We start from the raw sequence: 20,202 nt of genomic DNA, 5'->3' as shown, positions 1-20,202 counted from the left end.
CCAGCCTCAATGACCAACTCTGAGTCGTCCAGCAGATTCCCGAAGCGGTGAAAAGAAAATACCTCGAGACTGCTTATGGGAGACTTAGGCCCGGTCGTGCTAAACCCTGTCGGACGCTAAATAAAATTATTAGTCACTCACTCTGTACACCAGTTATTTTATACAGGACCTGCATAAAAGCAGATGGAGCTGCCATTTCACTGCTAATACGGTAAGCTCTTATTAATTCAAGGGACCAGAAAAAATGTCTGAATTAACCGAGAGCTCGAATTACCGAATGAGCCCCCAAAAAATTATTGAAAACCATTGCCATCAGAGTAACCTTCACAACGGTTTTCTGTATTCGAGGTGAAACCGAAGTGCAAATGAAGTTTTGTCAAGTGCTCTACTTTGCACACACTGCCTGGAAGGCCCTCTTCATGAAACGGCCCCGTCGTGTTTTGAGGATGCTCCACTGCACAGTACACGTGGTCAAGTATTGCGGTGAAGCGCACAGTGCAGTGAAACTGAAGTGAATTTTAAAATTTTCAATGTATTTTCTAATATAATCAATCAAGGTTCACCTCATAAAATTCTGAGAGGTGGACATTTTAAGATGTTAAGATGAAGGGGGGGGGGGGGTCTAAACCAAATAATAGCACCCCAACAGATGTTTCAAAAACGAAAAAAAAAAAAAAAAAAGAGAAAAGACAGCACAGACAGCTGTATAGTTTTCCTTTGTAGATGCATCGCCAGTGCATGGCAGTACTCAAAACCGTTTGTTGCCTTTGTTTACGCATCAAGGCCTCGCTAGAGCGACAGCGCACTTGGTTTACGCTGGTTTTTCCAGAATGAAAGACGTCCAATGGCACCACATCATGGTGAAGAATGGATCATTTTGGTTGACAGCATAAACATGCCACATAAGTAGGCTCTGAGCTAATGGTAGTATTACATGAAAAGGAAAATGCAGCTTTTCAGAAACGCTACTTTTTTGAAATCAGGTAAAAGATGAAAGCGGAGGCCACATGGCAGATACAGCAAAATCTCGTTAATTCGGCTTTCAGAAAAAATGCTCGAATTATCCGAAAGTTCAAATTATCGAACGGGCCTAAGACACTGCTGAAAAGCATTTGGATCATGCCAATTTTATTTGATGACACATGGAATAAGGCTGTCTATATAACTGAGATGAGATAAAGGCGATTTATCGCGGGTTCACTGCACGCTTTGTTTTGTGCACACTGTTGAGAGTGTCAAAGAACTGCTCAAAAATCACAAGTCTCATCGCAGCCCTTTTTTGCAGTGTGATACAAGTAGCAGTGGTGCCTCATTACTAACAGCCCCGTTGCATTTTGAGGGTGCTTCACCGCACAGATCGTGCAGTGAAACATCTTCAAACCGCAACAGTCGCTGAACTTGGGGTACTCAAAGAGAGGAGGAAGCACGTGGGTGCAAGAGAAAAAAATATGAGTAAGCGTTAATAAATTGAAAGGCCAGTGGTGAGCGCTGCAGTGTCAAACAGCGACAGTGGGCAGCAAAATCACCGCTGCCCAATGTGGGGAGAATCTTGTGTCCAATGCACTTTCGCATATGAAACAAACAACATACCGATATTCGATTCGTATCCGCAACAACAAATACTTGGACACCCTTACTGAAAATGCTCTATTTGTGTACAGCCGCCTATATCTTTAATTGGCGTGCGCAATTGCCACCTTTTCTGTGCTCCTACGCCTTAAGCAAGGGTTTGGTGAGCCCTAGTTTATACTTGGACTTTTCTCAGGTTAGCTCCTCTGTAAGACTGAAATTCAGAAAAAATGCGGCAGTCCCGCATGCCAGTTAAAGATTTGGGTGGCTGTACAAGATATCAATTCTTACATAGGCTTTACAAAAAGTAGTTTGTTTATTATTTGATTCTGATGTGGACTGCATTTCTCTTTCAGTTAACCCTGTACTAACCTCATGCAGCACCTATGGGGCAGGTATAAATTTCCTTGCTGTGAGCTTGTGCAGCACACATATACCCTCTCTCATTGCTGTCAATTCTTATGAGGTTATTGTTGCGAATCTGCAAGCGGAACCAGGAAGAGGTGGTTTGATAATGAGGTGCGCAGTTGAGATTGGGGGTGCTATGTGGTTTCAGTATTGACAGCCGGGGGAGCAGCAGAGGATTAAATGCAGTCAGAGGCGGCCTGGTGCCTTCCCTCCTCTTCCCTCCTCTTTATAATGCTTTGAGATCTTTGCTGCCCTATATAATATATGACCAAGTCACGGTGCGACAGCATTTCTGGGTTGCAGTGCTAAGACTACGCTTAGCTAGCCCAAGTAAATATTGCTCTCGACGCCTTTACATACTATTTTTTCTACAGTTGCCAAGAGTATAACATTCAGTGTTTATATCTATGCACAATGAAGAAGCCCCTTTTCCAGTTTCCTTCCACTCTCACTTCCAATATAAGCTTTAATTTCTGCCCCTTTCATGCAAGACTATTTTTTAGCTGTTTCGATGATGTTTTGATGGAGTTCATTTCTTGTGAAATTTGTTTTCTTTCCCAGAGTGCTTAGTTGAGGCAGGAATGAGTTTTCTGTCAAAGATTTATGCAAAAAAATTTTGGTTCATGTTTTACTGGTAGTGTCATTGAGATAGAGGGTAGGATCAGTTTTTCAGGCCTCACCAAAGCAAGAAGAGAACAGTCTAGGTGGAGAATCTGAAACAGTTTTTATCTGCCCATATTGCTAGCTTATTTACGGTAAGCTGCATTTGTCTCTCACATGTTGATACGCTGGACAACGTGCAAGCAATCTGGAGGTCTTCAATACAGACCGAGTACATTATGGATTTTGAGATTATTTTTGCTGCAGAATTCATATTTATTATGGAGAAAGTAGTACATACACAGTCTTGTAGTACACAATTTTCTTGAATCAGGCACCTTGAACGTGTTCTATCCATACATATTTCAAAATAATTGGTCCAACAAAAAAAAAAAACACTCAAACATTTCAGCACTCTGAAACAGATGCCAAGGTCTGCCAGGCTGTGCAGGATTCCGAGCCTCCAAATTGATTCAAATGTTTTTTTCTAGACTGGAAAAGACAGCAAGACAGTAGTGCTGTCTGCATGTAAATGCTTCTTGACCAGTATTTTTGAGGTAAACTAGGTCAGTTGTTAGGAAGTCAATGGTTTTCCAAGTTTCAGAAAGGGTACAATAAAAGCCTTTTTCCATGCTTTAAGTATGTTTTTTTCTTCCAAATATTTCGTTAAAAAACCTTAAGAGTGCCTCTAAAGCAGCCTCAGACAGATGGGCCAGCATTTCATTGTCTATTTCGTCAGGACTTGGAGCAGTCTACTTCTCGGCAGACAGCAAGTGACCGATTCTTTGAAAGAAATTTCATCATTGCAAGGTTAATGACTGTCAATTGTTGGGATTCTTTTTTTGCTTTATTTTTGTACATCAAAAATGACTCTGCGTGTGAGAACTAGACACTTCAATAAAATGTTCCCTTAATACAGGGCCTCAAACCCTTATTACTATGCAGGCAACATTGAGAAAATTTCATCCCTCAGGGGCCAGAAGCGGGAACAAATAAATGGAAACAGGAAATAAATGCTGTGAAAAAACATCAAAAAAATTTAACTGAATCAAAAGTCTCGTCCCGAGACAATAACCTCCCACTCTGCCTGTGAAAGAAAAGCAGCGCTTGCTTGATTCTGCTTAGATGCCAGATGGGATGGGCGGCCGTTCACAATGGCTGAAAGGGTACAATGGTTAATAATAAATACCACCATCACTTATTCCCAAAAGACAAACTGTAGACTTGGAGATGAAAGAGGGCAGGCTGTCCAGCAGCTTGCTCTTGAAGGCACCTGACATCCATTTGAAGTCAGTACAAATTAGGAGCTGAAGTCCCATCTGTTTCATAAAGAACTTGTACCATCTGGAGACTAGGCCTTTTCCTTTTGTTTCAGCTGGAAAACGAGTCTAATAGTAAAGCAGACTCGTGAAGTTGGCACATGCTTTCGGAACAAATGCTGGAAATTTTCGAGCTGGCAGGCCACATGCTCGAGACTCCTGCCTTAATATGTCCAACAAAAGAAATGTGAATGAGAAGCACCTGCTATTCACCTTAAAGGGGGAGGCTATGTTAAAAGGCCAACTTTCGAACTACCCCACCACACTGGCTTTTTTTCTAAAAAATGCCCAGTCAGCTAAAAAATAAAAGCTGTGTCAAAAATATAAACCCAACAACTCAGTTCTCTCAAACTGTGGAAGTAGTATATAGGTTTACCCCTGTTTAGTAAACAAATATTATTACACAGAATAGAATTTTATCAGGCCTCCTGTGCCTTACCACCCTCCTAAAAACCAAAGTGGTGTAAAGTCGCCAACTATCAGATAAGGCTCTGCCAGTTGATTTGAAAACTGTCTAGTTCACGCAGGGTTATTTAGATGTGGCTCAAGAATACACATCACATTGGTCGTTTTGAGCATTAGGTAGCTGCCACTGTTTCAAACCACTGGGATGTCATTTCTTTCATTTCTTTTTACTATGATGGCAATGCCACTTCACAGCCTGCATGTGAAGAGAGTAGTGATGCAAAACTATAGGTAAATTGGCTATGGATAGTATTTATAGTTTTTTTTAGCTATCGATAGCGTGAAGAAACTATAAACAATCTATAGTATTGCTATCAATAGTAAGACTACTCATAATTATGCAGTTGGAGGCCAGCAATATTGCCAAAACATTCGCAATACCTGACTGGTTTCATGGTTTAATGAGCTTAATGTCCAAAAGAGACTCCCGCTATGAGGGACACCATATTGGAATGCAGTGAATGCGAGCGGTTGGTTTTATGCTAGTGCTATTGATGGTACTATCAATAGTTTTACCATCAATAGTTCGATAGTGACTCAACTATCTTGAGGTTTGCATCGCTACAGGAGGGGAATTGCTGCCTGCTCTCCTGGGGGCCTGTGATGACTGCTTTGTGGGTGATGGAGTAGCGGTACCTAGGGCACAGATGACACTGCACCAGGCGTATTGTATGTGGTCTGGGCAGGTGCCGAAAACCACTGTGATGGCGAGCCCCATTGCATCACAATGGAGAAAAGTTGGATTTTGAACTAAAAAAAAGTTGCTAGCACGCTTCCCTAAAGGTTAAATTTTCTTTAACGCTAAGTATGAAAATCTCTTTTTTCCATACAGAGGTGTGTGAGTAAACAAGATGGCTGCCCTCACAGTTTACACAAACATGTGGTTGAACTTTGCAGCAATCTATGGGATGAGCTGGCCATCAGCACCTTTGCAAGCTGTGGCTGTACTTTTGGCACACAGAGTCAAGGAATGTGCTCAACGGGAAGGTAAGGACCAATGCTTAGTTTCCATTTCGTTGCTGTCCCTACTGGTTTTGTTCTTTTGAGAACGTCAAGTTCTTCAGTCTAGTACTTCAGGTTATTATAAGAAATGACGTTAATTACAACGGGGCATATCCTCAAAAGCTCCGACTGCTAAAAGTTTTCTCATACTGATGGTGATAAAGCCCTTCTAAATGAAAATCTCCATTTCCCAACATACCTGGCCTATGGCATAAGAGTCCTTCAAACAATGAAAGAAGAGATGTCTTGCAATTTTATTGGCGTGTTCACTATGAATCACACGGCAGCTTGAGGAGGTGTATTAAGAAGTGCCCTCTGAACTCTGTGCACCCTTGTTTAGAAAAGCAGTCAGATGAAAAAGAAAAAAGAACTAGCCGTAGAAAGATGCTTTTGGTCCAGGGTGGGAGCTACGCATCAAGGAGCCCAATAAGGGGGTGGGACAGAAGCTTGCACGCAAGTCATGCCCTAACTGTTGTACATCGTAACTATCACCAAATACAGTGCAAGTAACGCAGAGTGGTTAGCTGCATAAGGTTAACCCTAGCTTCCAGGAAGAAAGAAATAACAAAGAAAAGAGAAGACAGGATAGGAAGTAAAATAGGATAGAAAATCAAATGATGGAAGGGAGGATAGCAGGATACGAAAAGGCGACTGCCTATTTCCACCAGTCAGGTCAGCATGAAAATGCAGTCTACAGGAAACGAAGACCTAAGCGCTGCTTGGTCTGGTTTATGGTGTTTAAAGTCCCAAAGAGACTCAAGCTATGAGAGATGCCATAGTGGAGGGCTTCAGAAATTTCGGCCAACTGTGGTTCTTTAACGTGCACTGACATCACACAGCACATGGGCACCTTGCTTTTTACCTCCATCGAAAAGTGGCCGCTGAAGCCGGGATCTGATTCCGCATCCTTGAGCACAGCAGTTGAGCGCCCTAACCACTGCACCACCGCGGAAGAGCGGACATAAGTGGAGTGTTGTCTTTGCCGAGTGACTTCAAATGTTCAAATACCCATCATTAGCCCGATCTCCAGGATCTCGCATTCTCCAGACACAACAATGGCACGCATAGCTAAGCATTAGCGGTCAGGTCCGTGGCATCACATTGTACACACAAACATCTGCTTTAACAGATGTCTCTTGTGGGGGAAGGGGGCGATAATGTGTAGATGTGATCTGCTCACAAGCTTCAAACATCTCGCCAGCGATGTTGCCGGTGTGCTGCAAGCAGCTGCCATAACAAGCACTGGTCACAGTCCCAAGAAAGAGGAAGGAATAAGAAAGGCCTGGGTTTTCACGGCTCATGTTTCAGGCATTTAGTAGAGACTGTGCTGACCATAAGTGCAACTAGTACTATTCGAATAGGATAGACTTTCAGCATTGCACTGTGGTCAGACAGCTAAAGGTAAAAGTCAAGAAGTTTCCAGTACCCACGTGAATTTAAGGGTCTTCAAAGCTTTCAAAATGAGTGTTTTAGAAACTCATGGGTCTTCTAGTTTTACTCGGAAATGATGCACCCATAAGAAGGGAGCACTTTTGGCAGTTTGCACGAAGTGAAAACGACAACTTGCAAGTGCGAGAAGAAAGAGTGCAATAGAATTATGATGCAACGACTTTGGCTTGCCAGTAATAGCAGTGAGTGAGGCAATAGAGAGATAGCAATGTCGGTCTTTAGACACACATTGTGTCCCTTAGGGCAGCAAACATTCTTGCCAACCTCAAACACCCACTTCTCTTATCACAGTATATGCAAAAGGGGAAGTGAAGCATTGTAACCAAGTGAGTGTCACAGTCCATTTTCCGAGATAAAAATTTCCTGCTACACAGTAACAAGACATAGTAAGACTAGCAACTTCATGAGCTCGACACAATAAAATCAACAACAGTATTACTGATATTATCGCTGACGAAATGGTAGAATTTCAATTTAACGATAGAATAAATGCACCTGTAAATAAAAGTACAATGAAGGGGTTTGAATACTGTCAGTACAACATGAAACTTACATTGTATGGAAAGCCAAGCTTGAACATTTGTACCGGTGTGCCTAAAAGAGAAAAACTGAAGCTTAATTACTATTACATTAAAAAATTCTAAAGAATAGTCAATCCGGCAGTAAAAGCATAGCTTAAAATGGTCATAAGCATGTAAAAGTTATTCACTGCCATCATGAGCTATGCACACATCTATATCTTGCCCCATGTGAGGAACTGGCATCTACCTAGCACATTCATCCACAGCATGCTCCATCCTCACCACCACTTATTTCTCAGCCGTTCTTTGTCTCTTGGCATGTTCCCCCAGTGCCCAGTGTTTACTCCAAGCCCAAGATGTTTCTTAAGCCAATTTGTGGGGCACCAAAGAAGTTGGAGGTGTAATTCTCAGTTTCAGCAATGAATTATCAGGACAGCCCTACAAAGTGATCATGATTATTGCACCGGTAATACCTCCAATTTACTTTCACCTCAAGAAATTGTAGCAAATACTAACAATATGGTATTGCTCCTTAAAAGCTCCTTGTATAGCCGGCAGGGAACAGCCAGCTAACAGAGGGTTCAGTGTCAGAACAGCCCCCGTAATGTTTTTAGCGCTGCATCTCCCCATCTGCTTCTCCCTCTCTTCCTTTCTATATTTTTTGTACTACCAGCATATAAGACCCTCAAAAAATATATCTGGCTATGCCACTGTCGCATACTAAAAAACAGCAACACACTATTTCAATTTAGTCCTGCCCTTGGTAGTGCATATATGAATGTGATGAACAATAGCCCCCAATAATAACAAAAATTATCTGCAGATGAGACCCAATCCTTCAAAGTGTACATGGCAGATAAAATTTTTTCCTGTAGCTTGTTTCATTACCCAGATGAGATGAAAGTTACAAGCTGCCAAATGCAGGCTGTATGATGAATGTCTGGGTAAGCTCAAATTCCAGAAAGGCACAGAAATGACCTCCACATAGGATAGACTAAGCCTGCTGCTTTGTTTCAGCCATGAAGCCCCCCTGGAATAAAACAGCACAAGTTTGCCACCTTGGTCAAGCAAAAAAGCAGGCCGCCTTTAAGTGCAACACCTCTTTTCTGCCTCCCGCCATCAACATACTGCACATTGCTTTCTGCTGCCAGTGGTACCACAAAAATGTGACTATTACTGTAAGTTCATCAGTGTGGTTGATCTGGATCTTCACAAACCAGGAAAAGTAATACAGTAAAACCTGGTTATAACAGAACTGTAAAATGTCTGTGATTTTTCATTACATCCAGGTTTTTTTTTTTTTAGAATACCCGAAGTGAAAATGCAGAATGAAAACCAGAATAAGAATTTAATGTAAGGGAAGTCACCTTGAGTGTTTACAGTAAATCCCCATTACTCGAAATTATAGAAGCGGTGATACGTTTTGCGATCGTGCCGTGGGCGTGGCGTAACTGCGGCAGCAGCTTCCGCCACGTCAAGAGAGGCAAGGAAGAAGGGGGGAGGGGTTGTTGGAGGCGCCATTGCCAGGCTAGGGGTGGAGCGCACACTAAGGTTCCTCAATGACAAGCGGAAGCAAGGGCATCACTGCCGCCAGGTGAAGACTCTTGAGTCTTCATGTACCGTTCTCTCACACACTACCGTTGCTCCAGGAAACGAACTCTTTGCTTTGAGTCGCCAAAGATCTCCGCTGGTCCCGCTACTCACTAGTGACACGCAAGAGCTATTGGCACCAGAATCTCGCGAGCAACTGCGTGGCAGCGATTGGCACATACAACTCACCGCGCTTATTTATTTTTTCTCAATGCCATGTTCCAAAAGCGAAAGCAGTGGAGTCTACTGCGTTTGCCCGTACACAACGAAGTACCATATTTAATCGCAAAATGGTCGCACTTTTTTTTCGCGAAAAATTGATGCTAAGTTGGGGGATGCGATAATTATGCGGGGAAAATTTTTGAGCAAATGTTTTGAAGAGCTAAAAGCAAATTTAAATAGGTGCGAATCGGGATTCTTAGGTGAGCTATTGTAAATATAACCAAAACATTACTTTCAAGCAGAACTTACCCTTGTTATAAAAGTACAGGATCGCCAAAAGCATAAATTGCTAAAGCACTTTATTTATCGCACGCAGCCTCATCATCACTCACTGCGTTCCGTGGTATAATGCTGACAGCAGACCATGCAGTTCTACTCTTGATCAGAGACTTGATCAGAGTCCGTATCGGCACTGCAATCACTGTCTCCAGTAGCACACTACACAGAACTCGTTGACATCGAAGTGTGTGCTGGCAGCGCGGTTGCTATGCTGTAGCCCAAACTCGAAAGCTTTCAACTTAAAAATAGCTGTATAACTTGCGTACCGCCCCACTGCGATGCGGCACCAAGAACACGGTAGACGGTGGAACAAAGCAAGTAACACGGACGGAACGAAGGAACAATGACAACGAGACGTGGAGACACCTCGCAAAATGGTGACTACGAGCATCTTGGAGAAAAAAGAAAAAGACGAGCATAACCGATGATGATGATCTACCCGAGCACGCTATCGCCACCTGGTAGCGCCTGCACACGAGGCCAGCTAGGTTCAGTAGCGCTCCAAAGATGGCGCTTGTTACTACTAGCAGACAACTCTCGCAGTGATAATATTGGTGGTGTGGTTATACGAGGAAAAAAAAATTCCAATTTTTGACACCCAATGTTGGGGGTGCGAGCATTACACGAGTAAATACGGTATATGAAGTCAGTCATGACCTTAGATGCACCATCAGCGCTAAAACACGGCGCGTTCTATGCAATGCAGTCACTCGTTACGACCGTAGACATTCCTCACATGTCAGCTCGTGCTTTATCGGGCTGAAACTCAAAGGGTTTTGAGATATTTTCAGTAAATCAACACTAGGTAAGATATAGTCGACGCCACGAGTTCGTTGCATGCAGGTCAGCCGCCGCTACATGTTTGTAATGAAGTTTTCAAATGCAAAAACTCCAGTGGGGGCAGCACTGGGGAATTGAAAACGTAGTATCGAGGAATTGGCTACATGGAAGTTTGTTACATAAAGGTTTAAGCCCCTCATTTTCTGAGCTGAGCTTGCCTGACTATGAGCAAGTAGGGTACTCAACAAAAAGTCTTCCTCTGGCAGTAAGCTTGAATCCCCTGGTATTGCCCAGCTTATCCCCATGACGACACACACCATCGTAGAAGAGCTGGAACAAGCTTTGGAAGAAACATGTTTACAATATTCTAAGCAATTAACTGTGACTTACCATTTTTGTAATTTTTTGCACTTTTCTGTAAAATGAGAGAGAAAGAAAGGAAGCTAAGACATCACAATAATATGCGACCATTGCACTCATCGCTGCCAAGAAAAAGTACTACTCAGTGCAAACTCCCGCACCAGCCATAAGAAATCACCATAAAATTTTCATAAGCAGCCATAAGAAATCACTAATCACCACTGGCCATCGATTGCCAAATGCCACATGCTCCTAAGCTATTACATACAGGTTTGTACACTTGCACACAAATGCATACATACGAAAACATAGATGTCCAACCTTTGTCAAAAAGATATAGCCTGCAGTGCCAGTTTCGGAAGTTTGCTTAGTGGCACGTAATGTATTGCCAAAATTCAAGATCTACCTGCAGTGAAAGGAACCCTTGTCCTCACCCCTCAGATGCTTAGAATTTCCATGGGTTTTACAAGAACTCTTACAGTCGTTAAAAGTAAAATCCCTGGATGTCCATTCTTGACAAAGGCTGCACACTGCCATGTGCTGAATGAACTGCACTTGTTAGACTCTTGTATTTGTGACATGATGGCAAGAGCCATTTTTCAATATTAAATTTCTTTGCACAAGAAGATGCAATGAAATAGAAATGCTAATAAAATATACCAAGCCATTAAAAAAAAAAAAAAAAAAAAAAACGAAGTTTTTAACACCACCTGATCTATACACACCAATGTGTGGACACACTGCAGGATAGAATATCAGTGTCAAAATTTTACTGCACATTATCTCCTTTTCACGTGGTTCTCTATTCTAATCCTAAATTAAATGTTTTTGCAAGCCTCTACTGATATAAGCAAATTATTTGTTAACCCTTTCCCTTACTCGCCCACCAATGTCAAGGTGCCAACCTTAAGCAAAAAAATAAAAATAAATAGCCCTAGCACTACCATAGCATAAGCTCACAACCTGATAAAGCAGAATATTCAGCTGTGAGCCCATTTAAGTATCCAGAACAAGACAGGCTGCATTATTTGGTCAATCATAAGACAGACAAAACGTGACTGGCACAACCTTGGCCCAATTCCTCAAAGAATCACAATGAAATGATACAACAGGCTACACAAGCTGCCATCTCCATCTTCCCATTTGTATAGGATAATAAACTTTAGCATGAACAAGAAAGAAAACCAAGCTCTCACCCGCACAGAGCCAACCGGAACGCAGTTTCGACAGTGCCATGGTATATTTGGCAGAAGGACTTGGTCACTTATCTTGGGTGTATGGCATGCTTGGTGAAAGCCTTTTATTGCAGGAAACAGCAATGAATAAAAATACAGCTTGATGACAGTAAAGTAATATGGTGGCAGTAGGCTTCCTCATTCACTTAATGCTGAATTTAAATATTGTTTTTCGACACCACTTCCCGCACAGTTGCACAAAATGAGCCCTATTTCAGCTATTGCGAGCATAAAAATGTTCACAGCTCCGTAGAGGCATGTTTACTTCGTTTTTAGCAAATGCTCAACAATATAAACAAAGCATGCAAGAGAAAAAACTTGCACTTCAGCATCGTGAAATTTTTCTATACATTTCATGGAGAAGACATATGGTTTATTGCGCTCATACGCAAGTGAACCTTAAGCATGTGGTAGAATTTGCACAAAGCACTTCAATATCTTCACTAGGCATGCTCCATAATATGGCCAGGACTGTTGTACATAGCAAGCTACACGTAGCATATCCTGCTGATCACATGATGAACCTGATCAGTTCTGTGCTTCTGATGTTTGCCTTATCAGCAGACTGGGTGAAGTAGTTGAATTTTTCCACACATCAAAGATATATGTTTCACATTGATTTGGGACCATCTTTACATTACACCGTGGAAGATGAAGGCATCTATGCCTTTCTTCATTCTTTCCTGTGAGAGCTAGACAAATTCCTTTGTTCCCTTCCCAGACACCCAGATGTTTGCCAAACAGCTGTAAAATCTGGTGCCAATTCCCCAAACCAGGAAGTAAGAGTGACAAGCAGACATACTGCTGCACCAGCCAGCTTCCCTACTTTGTTGTCACTATTTTGCCCTGTTGGGCCAAACCAAACAGTTGCTGTGAGCATGAAAGATGGTTTCTGGCCGTGCACCCTCTTAAGCAATGTTCTATGCCTGAGCACTTCAGTGCTGCCGTGAGATCAGATGCACATGGTATATGCACACAGAGACTAGTGCATATCCTAAGCCAAAGCAATGGTTCCTAGACATAGAAAAGACTCAATCACATGTGTAAGATGGAGCTGAGGACAATGAAAATATTTTTAAAGAAGGGGGTGGGGCAAAGAGAGATTTACTATTTATCCACTGAACAGCTTCACATAATGCCTATTCTCGACAATCACAACTGCTGCCACATATTTCAAGATCACAATATTTGTTCGCATACTTTGCATGCAACCATAATAATCAGCGACCACAAGCTGCAGAGAAAGAACACCACCAGTATGGCAGCAAAATTTTGAGATGCAAGTGGGCAGAAAAATTTTACTTTGGCTCAGCAGCATACATAACCCAGTCAACTGAACTGTCTCGAGGTAGGCCTCCATGTTCAATTCACTGGTAACATTAACCTTACGTTACCAGATATTGGAGCATGAGGCAGAACTCTAATAGATTTTTTTTAGAGAAGGCCTATCCTGTAAACTTTTGCTGCTGATAGCACATGAAAATGATGCTAAGCTTCCAGTCTGGCCAGCTTCCGCATAAAACTTGCTCGAGAATTCTGCTAGTTGCTATACTTCCAATGAAGCACTTTGTACCAATCCAGTGAAAGGCTAACAACATTTAATGTACAAGTGCTCTGACAAATCTAGCGTGAGTATTGATTACATAAAGCACCTTACATTGACCTATCAGCAAGGAAAAGGCAATGGAGCCTTCACAAGACACATTCCTAGCTTAGGAAATAATGTACTAGCGCTACTGGGGACACCAGGCATACCAATACAGACAATGAAATGTGGCTGATAAGGCACAAATCAGAACTGTCGAAAAAAAAAAAAAAACTGGGGAGAGAACATTTTTTTTTTTTTTGGTTCAATGCACTGTGATTTTATTGAGAAATCTGTATCGGAAATCTGTGCACCACTTTCAACTATGAAATGCCGGTACACAAAAATTGAGTAAATTAAAGAGAGTAAGCACAGCAAACATGTGTATAAAGAAACAGGCTAATGCCATTGAACAAATATGTAAACCTACAAGCACCAAGTGCGATAAATGTTCAGATTTCTCTTGCAAAAAATATCAAGATTTCAATGCTGTTTCAGGATTTTCTTTTTCGTCTTCCACAAATGAACCCAGTTACTAGCATACTGTCAGTGGTAAAATAAGAAGCTCACATTGAGTACCAATGTTGTTTATGTCAAAGTGACAACTGTAGTGGTACAAAGGCCATGCAAACCTTAACAGAGACACTGAAGGTGAGGTATTCACATTACAATAAGTTGCTGAAAGAATGCATTCCATCCTAGGAGGCCTTCCAGAAGGGATGCATTCCTACTGCAAAAGAACCTTCATCTAAAAGAAAGCAAAACCAAAAGCTTGTGGTTCTGTAGCAAAGTTATCAAGTTTCAGGCACTTATGCCTCCATTAGCCAAGTTTGCTTCAAAACCAGTAGGTTAAAGCAGAGAAAAGAGTGTAATGCATAAAAGGCTCTTTATTACCAAACGGAAAATGCAAACTGTTGATAGCCTACCTTTGTTGCAAGTGTCACAGATGACAATCTCATTCGGAGGTTCAGATTCCCCCATATTACAGACACTGCAGACCAGATCATTGTCTTCACACTCAGATTCCTCATCAGAACTTAGGTCAATGCTACGCTTGGCCCCAGAATCTACAAAAGAGAAAAGATTGCTCCAAAAATTAACGAGAAATATTAAGCATAATAACAACTGTATATTTTTAAAAAATAAACTGAAACTGGGGATCTGAATTCTGAAAGTTAAAGCCCTAGAGCTCATGTATCAAAGACGTACTAGTCAGACTGGGCTATAGATTGGCCTACCTCAACCACACAAGTTCTAAAAAAATAAAAAATATCAATGAATGGCAAACCTACTGAAAAAAAAAAAAAAAAAAAAAAAACATTACCTTGAAACAAATGCAATTTAACTGGCTCTGCACACCAATGACACTATTTTCATGTGCCTTTAAATGATGCTTGTATGCAATAGTACATTAGATCCAGAAAGCCGCGAAATGCACAAATGTTACTTGGCGCCATCCAAAATAAAGTCTGCTGACAAGCAGTACTCGCTTCCCATGTCTTACTAGATGCATCATCCTCAGTGCCGTAAAATGCATTGCTGATGCTACATTTACAAAAATATTTCAGCACAATCTCTCTGGAGAGAGACTTCCATGCTAACCACACACAGCCCCAAACGATCGGCAGAGACAGATACTGCGCCCAGCCGACATGGTGGTCTAGTTGCCACCCCACATTTGTTCATCATACGTAGTTGATTTCTAAATAGCTTATTAAGCCATTTATTAGTGTAGCCATCATGTCACAACGCCACAGCCCAGTCTTGATGATGAAAATGGTGATGAAGGCTACCGCGTTCAGCCAAAAATTACTGCGATTCCCTTACTTTATACCAATGACTTAAGATAGAGGTCAACCTCTCACACTCATATATTAAAAAAAAAAAGTTAGTTATTTTCAATCTTTGCAGTACTTGTTAACAAAAGAGTACAAAACAAATTTATTGTCAGCAGCCTCTCATAGCAGTAAGCATGTACTGTTCCACATGCATAAATGCCTATGTTCACCCCTTTCAATTTTTCATTCAGGTCCAGCATGTCAACCTTCAACATAATAATAGATAGCAATGAAAAGCTCTGTCCAGAACTTAAAATTTCATACTTGGCTAGCAAGCCCGTAAAGGTTGACCTACAATGACTCAGCAATAAAGAGACCATATAAGCCCGATTTGGCATTTATGGTGGACAATGATGAGTGTTCAAACCCTAGCCAAGCCACTCTCCTCATGGACATGTATGTCATTATTCTGTAGAGGGTGTCTCAGCTAAATGTAACCAGGCTTTTAAATAAGATGCAGCTTCATAGGCCAGTAAAAGAAACAGATAATAAGAGTATTGCAGCCTTACCTGCAGCATATTTTTACATTTAAAGTTAAAAAATACTAATCAGCTACCCTTTAAATTATTGGCTTCAGGGACAAAGTGTCCATACGAAAATTTTAGATAATCTTCAAAAACAACTGGCTGCAATGTTTGCACCACGGTACCATTTAACTCAACTTTATTTGCAGGCCTTAAAAAAAAGTCATCAAGTGACCAGCTGCTGATGTGTATCTCGCGTCAAATGAACATGAAAAGCCTCATCAGGGAAAGAGCTCCAGAAAGAGGCAGATTTTTTTCTCAGAGACATATATTGGGGTACCAAAGTAGCACTGCTGTCATGTGAAAGCCTCCTTATTCCACAACTCCCCACTAAAAGAAGAAGAAAAAAAAGAAAAAGCAGAGGTTTAGAATAGTTAAACATGGTATTCAGCAAAAGCTTCATAGACCGGGATTCGATCCCGCATCCCTGGGAACAATAGTTGAGCGCCGTAGCCACTGCGCCACCCGGGTGGGGCATTTATTTAAAAAGAAAGAAGAAATATATAAACCCTTAAAACCTTATATTTGTGGGGAAATCATGTGATGTTAGTAATGAATTACCTGTAAGTACAGTTCAGCCGCTATCTAGGAAATGCTTAAAATAGCTATCCCTTATAAAATATGCTTCACGACATAACCTTCAAAGTTTTAATAGAATTTCTGGTAGTACTGCACCAAAAAATAAGAGGTATGTGCAATAAAAACTCAAAAAGCTTCACAAGCTTCACAGACCAAGATTCGATCCCGCATCCCTGGGAACAACAGTCGAGCGCCGTAGCCACTGAGCCACTTGGGTGGGGCATTTCTTTAAAAGGAAAGAAGAAATATATAAACCCTTAAAACCTTACATTTGTGGGGAAATCGTGATGTTAGTAATGAATTACCTGTAAGTACAGTTCAGCCGCTATCTAGGAAATGCATTAAAAAAGCTATCCCTTATAAAATATTCTTCACGACATAAGCCTCAAAGTTTTAATAAAATTTCTGGTAGTACTGCACCAAAAAATAAGAGGTATGTGCAATAAAAACTAATATCCTGACCACAACACTACTACAACCACAGCTATTAGCTGTAGAAAAAAATTAAAGGGAATGACCATTGAATTTGCATTGCAACTAAGCAGGCGCCCTATGCTTGGGGCATGCTGGATGCTGTACCCAGTCATCTTCACAAATGTGTCTTCTTTTGCACTGTGCCCAAGCCCTGCTCATGGTGCAAGCCATGGTAGCCTAGCCTCATGCGGTGTCATGTGCACGCTGGAAAGTACTATTCTGCTTCTGTGCACAGGGTGTCTAGCAAACCACTATCTTCAAAATCCCTGATTTTCCCAGGTTTTCCCTGATTATTTCAGGTCAAATTCCCTGACAGAAGAGGCTCAAAAATGTAGCTGCTAATGATAATGAGCATAGACCAATAATTCCTAACAAAAAGCTATTTATTAAACATATTCTGCAATTTACAATAGTGAAAGGCAGTTATTAGTGTTAATAGTGGCTAAAAACGTAGCAAATATACTAAAAATCAAAAGTGCACTGATGCCAGAGAGCTCTTCGATACTACCAGTTGCGAAATTTCCTATATGCCCCATGTATCAAAAACGGCGGTTTTAATTGGTCAAAAGTCCGGTGTATATGGTCTAGAAGGAGAATACGCTTCTCTTTCCCCCAAGACCGGCAATGCCTAGGTGTACAATAGCGGCGGCAACCGCGGCCATTAAAGGAAACTGTGTCTAAGTTGCAAACTTTCAGATTGTTGATAAATGCACAATCAGCTAGAAAATAAAATTAGTTGAAGACTTGCAGTAGCGAAAATTCTTAAGGACAACAGCCGTAGAGTTAAGGGGAGACGCGAGTCATAGAACGAACAAAAATGCTAAAAAATCGATTTTGAGACACTCATTTTCGGAACGTATTATCCTTTCAAGCACCTGCACTCAAATTATTAAGGCTGAATTCGGTCAGGAAATGTGATAAAATCGGCTTTCAAACCGTCACGGCATCCCCGAAATGCCCCCCGAAAAGAGAAATTTTGTTCGAAATTCCTGCGTGCACCACGGGTGTTGCAGCTGGCCGCTCGACGCCGTCTTGGGCTTGGTTTAAAGCCGTTTTCTTTGTGCACAATTTGCGCTATCTCAAAATGGCTCCACTCAAGCGGACTGACTGCGTGCGCCAGTTTTCCAAAGGCCGTTTATGTTCTGATTAGCTATCACGCGGCGCGCTTGAAAAGTGCGCAGTTCCGCGTCTCCTACTGACTGGCGTGAGCGGCGCATCATTTTTTTTCTTGCTGTTTTGCGTTCACCGCCGTGGCCGCCCCTTCATGCGCGTCTCTGTTTGCGCTCGTGTTTTTCAATGCACCGCTTTGCGCAGTTTTTCCTTGCGATCGAGATGCCGGAAAATAGTAGATTGTAACTGTGCACGCAAACAAGCCTTTGGAAGCCACAAGAAACAGGCATGGGACAAAAACCAGAAGTCGCAAGCCACAAGCCTGCCGTCGGGACCTGAGTTACAGCCGGTGCCGCTGTAGATTTGCAGGGGAACATCAACCATGTTGCCCGATGACAACACCGCGGGTTCATATTGCAGCGCGAATTGCATCCCAGATCATGGTACTACTATGGCGGAGCCAGCGCATTGTCGTTCTGTCAGGAAAGTCCGCGACCCAACGAGAGTTTCATCTCGACGTTAGCGCGGAATGCGATGCCGGTACAGAGTTTGTGATTGTGGACATGAAAGTGTTAAGCAATTTTATTGCGCACACAAAGCGCGGAACCTGCGGCGAGATCGCGAAGACATTAGTGGTCAACCGCTGGAGTGTCACAACAGACCTCAGCTGTAGCTCAGCTCACCTATTACGTTCGCGCTGGCTGCTGCCTGCAATTATTCCTGGTTTCTGACACATACTACTCTCCCAGCGCTTCCGCATATTTTATTGAGTACCCAACTCACGTGCGTATTGTTTCTTCTATTGCGGCAGCTCAGCCACGCGCTGGTGTCAAAGTAATACATACTGCGCCTCGCCTTGCGACCGCAGCCGCTTGCTCAGCACAAAAACTGCATGAATAACATACTTGCTGTGCGCAAGCTTAAAACTGAAATGGACTGCAGAATATATTGTGCCATTTTCCCTGACTTGGCGAAATTTTTGATGGTTTCCCTGACATTTCCCTTATGTTTCCCAGTGCATGAAATTTCCGACCATTCCCGGTTTTCCTAGTTGCTAGACACCCTGTGTGCAACACTTGCCAAAGAGAAGGCAACCAAAGCTACGGCGATGGAGCTCTGGTGAAGTTCTCAACACCACAAGAAATTATGTGAAGCAAAGAATTATAGAGGACAACAGCATTCTTTCATAACCTTCTCCTTTAGCATATCAATATCCAAGAATATTCAAGGATCCCATATAAATTTCACCACTCTCAAGGCCCTTGAAAGCACTTCTGCACAGACACTGCAATATTAAAAATCCCTATTTTTTGGATGTTCCAGTGTTCAATCTTTCCACTTCACAGCTAACTCTGTCATTTTTACCATAATCTCAACACATTCTTTAGTCAGTGGGCAGCCCCTCTAATTACAGTGTGCCACAAAGTAACAAAACATCGAAAATATATCTGAATTCAGCTCCAAAGACTCCTAAATGCTCTTTCACATGATCAAGGCCGATAACTAGTAAATGATGTATAAACTTTGGAACAATGTCAGAATATAGTGACATCACCATAGTAACATGGCATACTATGAATGGCGATACATGCTGTTAGCCAAGCATTACAACAGTGGGCTTATAAACAGGTAATGCTGCTGACACCAACATTGGCGATTACACGAAGCCTTACTGCCAATGAGATGATAATCTGTCCGGCTACTGCTGTCTTTACTTTACCTCTATTTCAAACATGTGAAATAAGAAACTACACTCTACTGTTTGTACTTCAATGCTCACCAGCAGTTAACAGTGAATTTCAGTCAATACTGGCCTCCTCTGCAACGCGTAGCCCTCGCAAGACATCACGGTTTGTGTGCGAGTTGTCAGCGATTGTGGAAAATGAATTCACTAGTTTTAGAGATTGCAAATGATCTTTAAATATATTTTTGACACCTGTAACCTGATATATCAACAACTTACATCTCAGGATACACACAGAAGGAAGCGTCATTGCTTGTCAGTGTGACCTAGTCTGTCAGTCAATGCTGTATGTGCCCGGCAGCAGCCCTAGGCACTGCTTATGAACAACAAATTAGGCCACTACAGTTGAATCTCGGTAACATGAATCTCACAGGGTTGCAAAATAATTTGCATCATCAAAACGAACAAATATCTATATGCGGAAGCATGGGAAAGGCATTCACACAGGCCTATTTATGGCAGAGGCGATTTATTTATGGGCGTGCACTGCCGCAAATATCTCGAGGTGTGTACAGCGCAACAGAAAACCGCAATGTTGATGATGTGCAG

General features: G+C 41.9%; 1 protein-coding gene across 2 annotated transcripts in view; it reads right to left on the bottom strand.

Annotated features, from left to right (window-relative positions):
* Pcl (polycomb protein Pcl) overlaps positions 1-20,202 on the bottom strand; it is a 117,964-nt gene that overhangs the window by 67,147 nt on the left and 30,615 nt on the right. For both annotated transcript variants that reach the window (XM_084589446.1, XM_084589447.1), the window contains exons 6-9: positions 14,311-14,451; positions 11,761-11,861; positions 10,595-10,619; positions 7,366-7,406 (exon numbers count right to left, since the gene is read on the bottom strand). In XM_084589446.1, coding sequence (XP_084445572.1) covers positions 7,366-7,406; positions 10,595-10,619; positions 11,761-11,861; positions 14,311-14,451 — 308 coding nt within the window. The remainder of the gene's footprint in view (positions 1-7,365; positions 7,407-10,594; positions 10,620-11,760; positions 11,862-14,310; positions 14,452-20,202) is intronic.

This window comes from Amblyomma maculatum, chromosome 1 (genome assembly GCF_055883805.1).
Source record: "Amblyomma maculatum isolate TAMU_Amacu chromosome 1, ASM5588380v1, whole genome shotgun sequence".
Classification (NCBI taxonomy): domain Eukaryota; kingdom Metazoa; phylum Arthropoda; class Arachnida; order Ixodida; family Ixodidae; genus Amblyomma; species Amblyomma maculatum.
This window is presented reverse-complemented; position numbering and strand designations above follow the sequence as displayed.